Source organism: Balaenoptera ricei, chromosome 13 (genome assembly GCF_028023285.1).
Source record: "Balaenoptera ricei isolate mBalRic1 chromosome 13, mBalRic1.hap2, whole genome shotgun sequence".
Lineage (NCBI taxonomy): Eukaryota > Metazoa > Chordata > Mammalia > Artiodactyla > Balaenopteridae > Balaenoptera > Balaenoptera ricei.
This window is the reverse complement of record NC_082651.1, coordinates 67778553-67791905: the sequence shown is the minus strand read 5'-3', so window position 1 is coordinate 67791905 and position 13353 is coordinate 67778553. Positions and strand designations below refer to the sequence as shown.

At 40.1% G+C, this 13353-nt stretch overlaps 1 protein-coding gene across 5 annotated transcripts in view; it reads left to right on the top strand.

Annotated features, from left to right (window-relative positions):
- Positions 1-13353, top strand: part of MTA3 (metastasis associated 1 family member 3) — a 166281-nt gene that overhangs the window by 98924 nt on the left and 54004 nt on the right. For all 5 annotated transcript variants that reach the window (XR_009506601.1, XM_059943496.1, XM_059943492.1 and 2 more), the window contains exon 9: positions 1442-1630. Coding sequence is in view for 4 of the 5 variants with exons in the window: in XM_059943496.1 (XP_059799479.1) it covers positions 1442-1630 (189 nt within the window). In the remaining variant the exon portion in view is untranslated. The remainder of the gene's footprint in view (positions 1-1441; positions 1631-13353) is intronic.

Here is a 13353-nt window from a genome sequence, read left to right as displayed (position 1 = left end):
CTTGAAAGTTGAAGTTATTATTCCACAATTGTGACACATATAGCAAAAGACTGCACATGGTCAGTATGGTCTTAGCTGTGATTATAACTAGGAAATTGATAATGAAATCCCTACTTGCTTTTGTTTTGTGGAATCCAATGATTTATTTTAGGGGAGATGTCAACCCTTGTTAAAGCAGTTAGTTACTGTTCCTAATCATGTCCTAAATCCTGCCTTTAGCTCTGTCAACAAATTCATATTCAGCATCTTTACGTATCACAGTATAAATACATACTTTTAATGTGTATTTTAGCTAATAATTTTTTTCTCTTTAATAGATGTTAGTTGATACTGGAGCTTATTTTATGCTTTTGTACCAGTAGGGAACTGTCCACTGTCCCCTACCAGATATTTTGGGATCACTTATAATTTAAATTTTTAAGAAACATAGATGTGACTCTATCCTCATTTATGCAATTTTTAATAATTATCAGAAGATACTTTGTGTAAAAGGTGTAAAACTTGGCTTTCACATGTTAGAAAGTTTAAACAGAACTAGTTCTCACTTGGCAAGGATTTGATCACCAGCCAAATCTGTACCACACCTATATGCTTATCCAGACACAACTGATTGTCCTGTTCAGCAGTTTTCCTGCTACACATACAAATACGCATGCATATTATGAATAGATCTTTTTAAAATAAGCTAGACCCAAGGTACTTCTGAAAAAAGCCACTTATATTATCCTAATCTATCTTTCCTCCTTTCAAATCACTCACCCTTGAAATATATATGAAATCCACACTGGCCTAGGTAGCTGTTCCAAGCAAGCCTGGTCATCTATTCTTGGTCTTACAGAATTTCAACCAAGTTACTGTTTTTACATGGATATATAATTTTGTTTGTTTTGTTTTGTTTAACATGGATGTGTAATTTTGTCTTAACCATCATTCTCAGTTTCATTGTTTTTTCTCCATCTCTTGTTCTTAGTATATCATTCTCTTACTGCAACCTGAGAATATTTTTTCTCACTCTGATACATCCTCTGTCTACATATTTTTCCCTTGTCAAGGAAGGCTGTGCCAACCTTATACAATAGCTGAAGTGACTCTGGCACTTTTAACCAAAAGGATGATGGAACTTACTGGGTTCCCATTTTCATTCCTGGAGGTCCTAGATCTTCATAGTTAGGTTGCTGTAACAAACAAATGCATTTAAAAAAAATACATACCTTAAAAGGTACAAATCAACATGCTCTTAAAAGCAATATGTGATGTTATAAATAACTGAATAAATCCATTGTTTAAATTTTTTCTTAATTGTGTTACTAAAAAAGTAAATACTAAGTATATTGTTGCTAATTAAGTGCATCATGCATTTTAATATTTCTGTTCTTAAGTAATCTAGCAAGTTTGCATTTCTGGCTGATCTTTTCTCTCCATTTTCTTTGTTTTTTTTTAGTTTCATGCTATGGATACGTTGTATAGGCACAGCTATGATTTGAGCAGTGCAATTAGTGTCTTAGTACCACTTGGGGGACCTGTTTTATGCAGAGATGAAATGGAAGAATGGTCGGCCTCTGAAGCTAGTTTATTTGAAGAGGCACTGGAAAAATATGGCAAAGACTTCAACGACATACGTCAAGACTTTGTAAGTAGAAAATTGTGAATTAAATAAAAGTTGGGGTGGGAATATTTTATCTGTTTTAAAAATTTGGGAAATCTTAAACTATTCATATAGCAAGCCTGTGACGTAGTAATTTTCATCTGCTCAACGTAGAATGCAGACCAGTGTTGTGGAGGGAGAAATTCACATTTGTCTTGAGCAGTAATTGTAAGACTCAGGGTCAGGAGGCCCTGAGTTCTTGCTATAAACCTTGGCAATATGAATTAATCCTCTTCACCACTCTCTGAGTTCCAAGTTAAAAATATGCACAGCTTTTCTAACCATTTGCACTAAATATTTCTGATCTCTGCTTTTTAAGCTCGTTGCCCTCCTTTAGGCCTTCAGTATTTTTCTAGTTATCTTACTAATCATTGAGCCTGAATTTGATACAGACCTCTATTATAGAAACGACCTGTATCAAGCAGAGCAGAAGAATTTGCTTTATGGGTTTTCGATATTTACTCTTCTTGATGATATGCAGGATCTTACTTGCATTTTAAATACTAGGTAATCTTGTCTACTGTTATGTACTTCCTTTTTCTTTGTATTTATGGAATTGCTGGCTTTAATTAAGCTTACAATCTCTTTGAAATGGGGAAATTTCTATTTGAGAAGTTCATAAATAGCTTTCTATAGCAGCCATTCTTTTTTTAAAAAAATATTTATTTATGTATTCATTTATTTATTTGGCTGCCTCGGGTCTTAATTGTGGTGCATGGGATCTTAGTTGCGGCGTGTGGGATCTTAGTTGCAGCACGCAGGCTCTCTGTTGCGGTGCACAGGCTTCTCTCTAGTGGCGCACGGGCTTAGTAGTTGCAGTGCATGGTCTCTAGAGCGTGCGGGCTCAGTGGTTTTGGCACATGGGCTCTCTAGTTGTGGCAAGCGGGCTCTAGAGCACACGGCTTAGTTGCCCCACCTCATGCAGCATCTTAGTTCCCCGACCTGGGATCAAACCAGCATCCCCTGCATTGCAAGGCAATTCTTAACCACTGGACCACCAGGGAAGTCCCAGCAGCCATTCTTTTTTAAAAATTATGAAAATAGACTCATTATAGCCTATGAAGTATTTAATGTGAACCAGGATCCTGCCTTTTATGTTGTTGCATCTTTTTTTAATTATTTCTGAAGGAAAATTTTACTTATCTATATGAGTTGATATATTAAATCCTAAACATGATAATTAAAGCTGTTAGTGTCACTGGCATTTGTTTTGGCAAAACTTTACTGACACCCATATGTCATGGTTTCAATTTACAGGGTGTGCAGCTGGGAATTTAAAATGCATTGGTGGCATTTAGCTTCAGGTGATCAGAATAACACAACAGTGCAATGCTACTAATATAATATAGCTACACCACTAAATAGAAACCGCAAAAACAAAACCCCCTAAAGAACAAAGGCTGCAGGCCTGATAAAGGAGTAGAAGATGAGAAATACTAAAATGAAACTAGTTTTCCCTGCACTGAGTGTGACATGCTCATTTTATGCCCTGATCACCATTCTGAACTCAGTTCAATTCAACAAATGTTTATTGAGCATCTGCAACATACCAGGCCCTTAAGTGTGCACTAGACATGCATCAGAAATGTAACGTGGTCCTTACTTTAGGGAATGATTCATAGTCCAGATCAAGAGATTGAAAGATAAGCCCTCAAATAAAATATAATGTAATTATTTCTGTCAGTAGTAAGAACGAGTATTATGGAAGTGGTGGGAAGGGAACTATTAGTTGTGCCAGTCTACTCAGGAGTGTCTTCACGGAGTTAACTGGCATTTCAGCTGGACCTCTGATGGTAAAGGGAGAAAACAGCAGATTGACGGGTATACACTGAGCTGTGAAACTTTTAGACAGCCCTCCTGGGCACTTAATACAGGACTAGGAAATAACTCTGAACAGTAGCTTGGTGCAATATACTTGGACATAGAGGCTGGCATTCATAGAAAGTAAAATAACAGTGTGAAAATGAGTGTAACAGCCATAATGCTGTTAAATGGTTTTTTGTTACCTTCATGATCTAACAAAATTCTTGTAAATTTGTGGCATGATAAAGTTTTCTGAAGGTGGTTGGAATGCTTGTTGATGAGACAGTCCACATTAGGTTTGTTGTATGTTGGAGCTTGGTATTGGCCGCCAGTGTCAAAAAGCTTAGATAGACCATCAGGAGGCTAACTCTTCAGAGGGTTTGTGTTTTATGTAGTTTTGGGTGTTTGTTTGTTTTTTTAGATCTTTAGGCTTTGTTTTATTTATTTATTTTTATTGAAATATAGTTGATTTACAGTGTTAATTTCAGCTATACAACAAAGTGATTCAGTCATACATATATATATATATATATATATATATACACACATATATATATACACACATACACACACATATATTTTTAAAAATATTCTTTTCCATTATGGTTTATCACAGAATATTGAATATGGTTCCTTGTGCTCTACAGTAGGACCTTGTTCATCCATTCTATATATAATAGTTTGCATTTGCTAACCCCGTTTTGGTATTTTTAACTTACTATCTCTCCCTTCCACCACCCTATACTTGTAAAGTAACGTATAAACCTAAAGGCCATATTTGACAAGCCTACAGCTAACATCATCCTCATTGGTGAAAAGCAGGTACATGAAAAGGTGTTCAAGGGACTTCCCTAGCGGTCCAGTGTTAAGACTCCTTGCTTGCACTGCAGGGGGTGAGGGTTTGATCCCTGGTCGGGGAACTAAGGTCCTGTATGCTGTGTGGTGTGGTCAAAACAAACAAACAAAAAAGGTGTTCAGCATCACTAATCATCAGGGAAAACCACCATGAGATATTGCCTCATACCTGTTAGGATGGCTATTATTTTTTTAAAAATGAGAGATAACAGACGTTGGTGAGGATGTGGAGAAGCATTGGCATTAATTCTTCTTTAAATGTTTGGTGAAGTCATCTGGTCCTGGGCTTTTCTTTGTTGGAAGGTTTTTGATTACTGATTCAGTCTTCTGTTCACATTTTCTATTTCTTCATGATTCAGTCTGGATAGGTTATATATTTCTAGGAATTTATCCATTTTTTCTAGATTATCCAATTTGTTGGCATGTAATTGTCCATAGCAGTCTCTTAGGATCCTTTTATGATTTCTGCGATATCATTTGTAATGTCTCTTCTTTCACTTCTGATTTTATTTATTTCAATCTTCTCTCTTTTTTCTTAGTATAGCCAGTGGTTTGTCAATTTTGTTTATCTTTTCAAAAAACCGGCTCTTAGTCTATAGATCTTTTCTGTTGTTTTCCTTGTTTCTACTTCATTTATTTCTGCTGTGATCTTCTTTTTCTGCTAATTGGAATCACTCTCTTTTCATTCTTTGTTTATCCTTTCCTCCTCTGACTGGATAATTTCTAGTGACCTGTCTTTGAGTTCACAGATTTTTCTGCTTGATCAAGTCTGTTGTTGATGATCTGCATTGTATTTTTCATTTAATTCATTGTATTCTTCAGCTTTAGAATTTGTTTGGGTTTTCTAAAATAATTTCTCTCTGTTGAACTTCTTGTTTTGTTTGTATATTGTTTTCCTAATTTCATTGAGTTTTCTATCTGCATTTTCTTGTAGCTCACTCAACTTCGTTAAAACAATTCTTCTGAATTCTTTGGGAAATCCTAGATCTCTATTTCTGTGGGGTCAGTTCCTGGAAAATTACTGTGTTCCTTTGCGGGTGTCATGTTTCTTTAATTTTTCATGTTTCTCATAACCTCGTGTTAATCTCTGTGCATTTGGCTGAGCAGACATTGCAGACTTTACAGACTGGTTTTAGTGGGGAAAGACCTTCACCTGCAGGTGGGTGCAAGGGTACCAGGCAAGTGGAGTGCATTGGTTCTAGCTCCTGGGAAGGCCCATTGGCATAGCGCACATTCAGCTTTATCAGCTGAGGTCAGTGTCAGTAAAGATTGCAACGGCCAAGGGTGCAGGTGTCTGCTGCAACAGAGAGGGCTGTTGGGGTCTTCAGTGGCAAAGGCTGCTGGGGACCTCCTGATCTCTCTTTCTCCCACAGCGTATGTCATGGGCGAGGGGATGTCTCTTGGCTCTGGGTCTGGCTTGGAGTGCCCTCATGGTGGCAGTGGTGCCTGAGGCGTGGGCATGCTTGGATCAGCCCCTGAGCCGGGAGTGGAGTGTGTGTGCTCACAGAGTGACTGAAGCATACGATCTGGTGCCTGTGATGTGAGCGCATGTCGAGCAGCCAGGGCTCTGGGCTCTGGGGTGTGCACATCTTCTGGAAGGAGTGCAGCAGCATCTCCTTCTCTAGGAGGCCAGCAGCAGCAGTGGCTCTTGGTTACCTCGGTGGCAGGAGCTGCCGGTTTCTTCTGCACAGGAGCCTGCTGAGGTCCACTCCAACAAACACTACAGAGTCCTCTACTGTGCGAGCTGTAGGGATTCTTCAGCAGCTGTCTCGGGTGCTGCTGAGGTCCTCAGTGACCAGGGCTACCAGGCTCCTCTGCCGAGGAGGCCACTGGTGACTGCAGTGGTATCCAGTGTGTGGCTTATACTGATAGCCTCCACCCTTCCTTGTTCTTAGCTGTTTCCAGATGTCTCAGCTGAAGTCCGTCTCCTCAATGATCCTCTCTGTGTACTCTCTGTGCAGTTACTCTCCATTTTTTGCTGCACTGTGTTGCTGTAGGTTCTTCTTTGACTCTTGCATCTTCCCAGGGCAATTTTCATTTGTTGATAGCTATCTAATTATTGTTTTTTGTGGGGTTACAAAGGCTGCTATGTCCTCCTCTCTCTTGCTGGCGTATCTCTTCCTGTCCATTTTGTCTAGTTTGTTGTCATAAAGTTGTTCATAATTTCATTATACTTTTAAGTTCTGTGGGATGGATTTGTAGTGATGTCCCCTCAGATATTTCTGATACTGGTAATTTAGCTTTTCTTACTTTTTTCCTCATCAGTCTGGCTAGGGGTTTATCAATCTTATCGATCTTTGCAAAGAACCAGTTTTTAAAAAATAACTAATTAATTAATTAATTTTTGCCTGCATTGGGTCTTCGTTGCTGCACGTGGGCTTTCTCTAGTTGTGGTGAGCGGGAGCTTCTCTTGTTGCGGAGCACAGGCTCTAGGCGCGTGGGCTTCAGTAGTTGTGGCACACATGCTCAGTAGTTGTAGCACACGACCTCTAGAGCGCAGGCTCAGTAGTTGTGGCACACAGGCCTAGTTGCTCCGTGGCATGTGGGATCTTCCCGGACCAGGGATCGAACCCGTGTCCCCTGCGTTGGCAGGCGGATTCTTAACCACTGCGCCACCAGGGAAATCCCAAGAACCAGTTTTTGATTTGATTGATTTTTCTGTTTACTATTCCATTGATTTCTGCTTTTATGTTTGTTATTTCTTTCCTTCAGCTTGCTCTGAGCTTATGTGCTTTTGTCTTTTCCTAGTATTTTTTTAAGGTTGGAGCTTAGATCATTAATTTGAAACTTTGCTTCTCATGTAACCATTTATTGTTAATACACTTTTGGCTGACAATGAATTCAGCTTTTGACTGAGAATGACTTCTGCCTTGTCCGAAAAACTTTACTGTCCCCTTTGAAGAGATATTTCATTCTTTATAGAATTCATTAAAAATTCTTTTCTTCTTTCAGTATTCTAAAGATGTCTCTCTATCTGGCTTACGTAGTTTCTGATGAGAAGTTCCTATGTATGTGCATGTTTCTTTTTCTTTGTGCTCAAGATTTTCTCTTTACTTTTGTTTTACTACTACAGTGTGAACCTGTAGTAGTAAACCAAAAGCCCTGGCAGGCTTTTCTTTATAATTATTCTACTTGTAGTTCACTGAGTTTCCTAGAGCTGAGACGTGCTGTTTGTGTGTTAGTTTGTATAATTTGTATTGATCTGTCTTCTAGTGCACTAACTCTTTTCTCAGCTATGTCCAGTATACCGATAAACTTGTTAAAGGAATTCTTCAAATATGATAGCATATTTTCCTAACAGTCATATTTTATTTTTATGCTTTTTATCTCTATGTAAATTCCCCATCTATTCATGTGCATTGTCTACCTTTTCAACTAGATCCTTTAGTATATTAATATAGTCTCTAGTTGGCCAGGTTTGGATTTCATTGTTGTTCTGGTTACCTTCAGTGTACCACTGTACTGGAAGGGTTAATATTTCATGTACGACCTTTATATCTTTGAGCCTCACAGGGCCCCAAAAGCTTAACTGAATCTCCCCATTTTTGCCGGATATGCAAAATCCTTTCCTGCCTGGCTAATTCACCTACACCCCACCCAGCCTTGAACCTAATGGGTTTCACTTCCCTTGCCAGCAGGCAGAATTATTCTCACAAGCCAGTCTCATCCTTCCTCCTGTGGGAACCTTTTTCCGGAACCAGGGCATACCTCACCCTCTTGTTACACAAAGCCACACTTCCACAGCCCCTACTGGGCTCACTATTCCCAAGTACAACCCCTGTGTGGCCCTACATGGTGTGTAGTGTCCTCTTTCCCCGGACCGTGAGTATAAGTGACTAATAAACTGCTGTCAGTCTCATCTGGTTTGTCTCCGGTGTCATGTGTTGTATGTCTGACCACCTTCCACTGTCTTGAGGGGCGGGTCCCTCCCTCGCTGGTGGGATGAATAGGAGGTGAACTGAGCATCCACAGACTTCATAGTCTTACCTATGCTTAATGTAGGGCCTGGAAAGCAGAAGGGTTCTTTTCTTGTGTTCCTGTCCCATCCTTAGCAGGCCTTGCACTGCAGAGCCTTTCTCCACATTTTGCCCTTCCCCCTGTGGTAGTATGGTGTTGCAGGTCCATGGTGAGGGCGCAGGGAGTTTCTTAGTTGTCCTGTTCCTGCCCAGACTTTGGTAGGCTTTGTGTGCCTGAGTCTCAGCGGTGGAGCTCCCACAGCAATTCTGTTCTTTCCCCAGCTCCCTTGTTGCAACCGGTCTCTGCTTTGTGTAGCCTTTTATTAGCAGGGCTTTTTGGATGTGAGCAAATTTCCAGTCCCCCTCCACTGGCCACCGCACTTTGCCTGGGACTTGGGGGTGGGATGGTTTCTAGTCCGTCTCCAGTGGCAGACACTTCTGCTTTGTATGAGAGAAGGATGTAAGAGAAGGATCTGGGAAGCGGTTTTCTGGCCTGGTCCCCAGTGGCAGCTGATCACCATTGTGCACACCCACACCACCACCAATGGGCAGGTTGCTTGCCCTGTCCCAGTTCTTTCTGCTGGACATCTGATGGAGGAAAGGGGGTGTGTCGATTCCCTCTGTGCACTGCTTTATTTAGCTTCATCTTCTTACCAAGGTTGATAAGTTGTGTGTTCATTTTCATTCCTTCATTTTTCCTTATGGTTTCCTTTTTGATCCATGGATTATTTAGAAGTAAGTTCCACATATTTGTAGGTTTTTTCCCCCATATATTTTTTGGTTATGAATTCTGGTTTAATTCTATTGTGTTCAGAAAACATACTTTGTTAAATACACACACACATACACACACACACAAATTTTACATTTTGAAGACTTGATTGATTCTACCGCAGTATATGGTTTGTTTTGGTGAATGCACCATGTGCTCTTGAAAAGAACAGATATTTTGCTGTTAGGTATATTATTCTATAAATGCTACTTGGGTCAAGTTTATTGATAATGTTGTTCAAGTCTTCTGGAGCCTTACGGATTTTCTGCCCACTTGTTGTGTTACTTGTTGAGAGAGCAGTATTAAAAGTCTCTAGCTTATAATTGTAGATTTTTCTGTTTTTCTTTTCAATTGTATTAGGTTTTTGCTTTAGATATGTTGAATCTCTGTTGGTGGGCACGTACATATTTAGGATTGTTATACTCTTGTGATGATTCGACCTTTTTATCTTTACATCATGCTTCTTTATCCATGGGTAATATTCCTTGTGACAAAGTCTAATTTTTCTCCTGTTAATATAACCACTCCGGATTTATTGTTTACATGATATATTTTGTTTCCATCCTTTTACTTTTATCTTATTTATTTCCAAAGTGGGCTTTTTGTAAACAGAATACAGTTGAATCTTTTTCCCCCCCCGCAACCAATCTAACAATCTCTGCCTTTTACTTAGAGTGTTTAGACCACTTGCCTTTAATATAATTATTAATAATATAATTATCAGTTTAAATCCATCATTTTACCATGAGTTTTCCATTTGTCCCATTGTTCTTTATTCCCCCCACACACTTTTTTAAAAAAATTTATTTGTTTTATTATTTTGGCTGCGTTGGGTCTTCGTTGCTGCACGGGGGGCTACTCTTCGTTGCGGTGCACGGACTTCTTCTTGTGGTGGCTTCTCTTGTTGCGGAGCATGGGCTCTAGGTGCATGGGCTTCAGTAGTTGTGGCACGCGGGCTCAGTAGTTGTGGCTTGCAGGCTCTAGAGCGCAGGCTCAATAGTTGTGGCACACGGGCTTAGTTGCTCCGCGGCATGTGGAATCTTCCTGCACCAGGGCTCAAACTTGTGTCCCCTGCATTGGCAGGTGGATTCTTAACCACTGCATCACCAGGGAAGCCCCTCTTCCCCCTTTCTTGATTAATTTTTTATGACACCCATTTCATCTCTCCTGGTGGCTTACTAATTAAACTTTTGTTTTGTTTAGTGGTTTACAATATATATCTTTAATGTACCACAGTTTACCTTCAATCAAATTCTGCTTAGATCACATAGATTATAAGAACCATGAAACAGTACACTTCTAGTTCTTCCTTCCCATTCTTGTGCTTTTGTTGTCATACATTTTATTTCTGTACATGTTCTAAGTCCCACAGTGCATTATTACTATTTCTTGCTTTAGGCAATCAGTCATCTTTTAAAAAGATTAATGCCCCCCCATGTTTATTTACTTACTGTTACTTATTTTTAAAAATTTACCATTTCTGCCCCTCTTCATTTCTTTGTGTACATTCAAATTTCCACCACCACCTATGGATTTCTCAGGTCTCCTCCACTGGCTCAGTTCTTTCTGATGAAGATCTGATAGAGATCTCTGGCAAATGTGTTTGGATTCCCCTTGTGTCTAGAGCTTCCACAGATGCTAAACAGTTGTCCTAGCCCACTGTTGACCTTTAATAATCTGGTAAATGTTTTGTTGTTCATCACCTGTTTTATGCTCTGCCAAAGTAAAAATACTTAGAGTCCTGTCTCTCCTTGGAGTGACTTGGGAATTTAGTTCAGTTGATTGTCTTGTAATCTTAGCTCTCTGATGGACTAAAGAGTTGGTGTGGTTTTATAAATTTTCTCTTTCCTCATCTTTAGAGTGGGGATGACATTCTCTTGTGGATTTCTACATCCTAAACAGGACCTGAAATATGCAGAGGAACCTGAAAAATTCAAAGTGCAAAATAGCAAAGTCTTTTCCCCCTTCGTACAGTGGAGTCCTTTGCCATAGAAACTCCTTTCAGCAAAGGTTATTTCCTGGCTGTTGTATCATTTAGACTTCAGTTGCAGATAACAAAATATTGGAGCTGTTTTAAACAGAATGGGATTTAACTTTAGAAATTAGATGCTTAAAATCATTGATAGGGTTGGAGAAGTAGGCTCAAGCTGGACCTCAGAATAGTCCCACAGAAATGGTTCCACAAGTGAGCTCTTAACCTCTGCCCCATAGGGAAATTGAGAAGCTGCTGGGTTAACTTCTGAGCCAGGATCACACTCCTTTAGCCGTGATCTTGAGATCAGGAAACCTCTCGCAACGTCATTGGCTCTAGAACAATTTTGTGCCTCCTACTTCTACTGCAGCAAAATGGATCCCTTGTGCACCATCCACTCTACGCCTGCTTAATTCACTTCTGAATTTGTCTTATACACATACATCTGATTGGCAGAAGTAAATCCAAGGGGGTCTTGGAAATATAACGTTTGGATTTCCAGCCTTTGTAACATAAGCAAGTGAACTAGAGGGAAGTTGGAAAGGATACTGAGCAAGTCATAATTAGAGACGACAGAATCCATTTGAGTGAGCTATTATGAGGAGAAAGAAATTTATTAAAGGGTGTCAGAAGGCTAACAGACGTTAGCCAGGGATCCACGTTTCGATGCTTCACAGACAGGACTTGTGAAGCTAAGAGCAGTATCTAACCCCACAATGGCAGTGCTCTAGCAGGAACCCCACTACAACATCTGCTGCCTCTACTCAGCAGTCTTGCATGATTCTGTTCTACCTTGACTCTGTCAGTAAGTGCCATGTATCTAGGGTCTATTCTTAGAACACTTCACTTTTTACCAATTTTTGTATTAGAGTACTTTTGATTATAAGTGAGAGAAACTCAGCCTCATCTAGTTTAGAATAAAAGATAGATACTTTGGTTATATTAGTCAGGGTTCTTATTTGGTAAGTACAGAATTCACTATAATTTAAACCGAAAGGCATATAGGATATTAGGTTCTCATAAAATCTCTGGGAAGACTAGAGAACCAGGTTTGGATGCTGCACTTCCAGAAACAGTGGAAAGACCCATGCCCTCTGCTGCTTGGAATCCATGATGTCAAACGTGGATGGCAGAAAAGTCAACACACATGCCCCAGAAGAACGTGATATCCCAGCCATTGTTCTTGCCAAACTATCCAGTCTCCCTGCATGCAGCCTTATTCTGATGTTGCTAACTCCTATATCTAAATGTCATTCACATTTGTCAGCTTGGCTAAACCTGGCCTGTATGTCTGCATCCTTGTTCAAGAGTATCTGGGGAAAATGTATTTAGAGCTTCAAGGAAGGTAAGCTGGAAGTAGGTTGGAAATGGGTGTACAGTTTCTGCCACCACCCACTTCTTTGACTACTTAACATCCATCCTTGCCGTCTCTACATGCTTCCTTTCCAGACATCAACTTTAAAACAATAGTAATTATCCCTGAATCATTAGAAAATATGGTACTATTTCCTTAAATGGGGAGGCTTAAATTTAATATCACGGCATCCATCTCTGGTTGCTGTTTATTCCTCTTCTGGTTTTAGCCACAGCCCTGTCTTTATAGCTTGTAACTTCTGCATTAAATTATAAAGGTGAAAACACCACTACCAACAGACCTTATGTAAAAATAGAGAGGGAATTGGGTCCAGAAGGAAAATAATTACACTGAGCAAGGAAGAAAACATAGATAGCTTTGTTAGTCTTCCGTTCTCCCTTTGTGAAGCTCTTCCTGATGCCTTCATTGTCATAGAACAGCGCGCGCGCGCGCACACACACACACACACACACACACACACACACACACACACACTGTTCTCCCTTCCGTATCTTAGATGACCAGAGTTCTTAGTCTGGTGGGGTGACCCAAACCTTCATTCTTGCAGGTTCTGGGCCCTGGGTTAGAAGCAGCGTTTTGTGGGAGTGAGTCATTCATAAGTCTGTGTGTGCTATTGCTAGCCAATAGCACAGAAAAGGCAAATCATATCTAGAATAATTGTCCATTCAGTGAAAACAGGTAACTGCTATTCCAGTATGCTGAGAGTGTAATCTAACTGACATGTTACCAGGAATGGTGCCATGTTGGAGGCCCAGTGTACTCTGTTCCTTGCAGATTAGACACTTGGAGTAATCAAATCAGAATGGGTGAGAGGACATCCCTGTGGTGGCATCCACATGTGTGTCCATTTTGTTTATGTGTCCTTTGAGCAGTCATTGGGTAACTAGGGAAAGAGGCTGGCTTATAGCCAGAGGGATCATCTTATCCAGCAGACGAGTGAAAAACCTCCTTTGTAGAGGAGACTTTGTGAACATG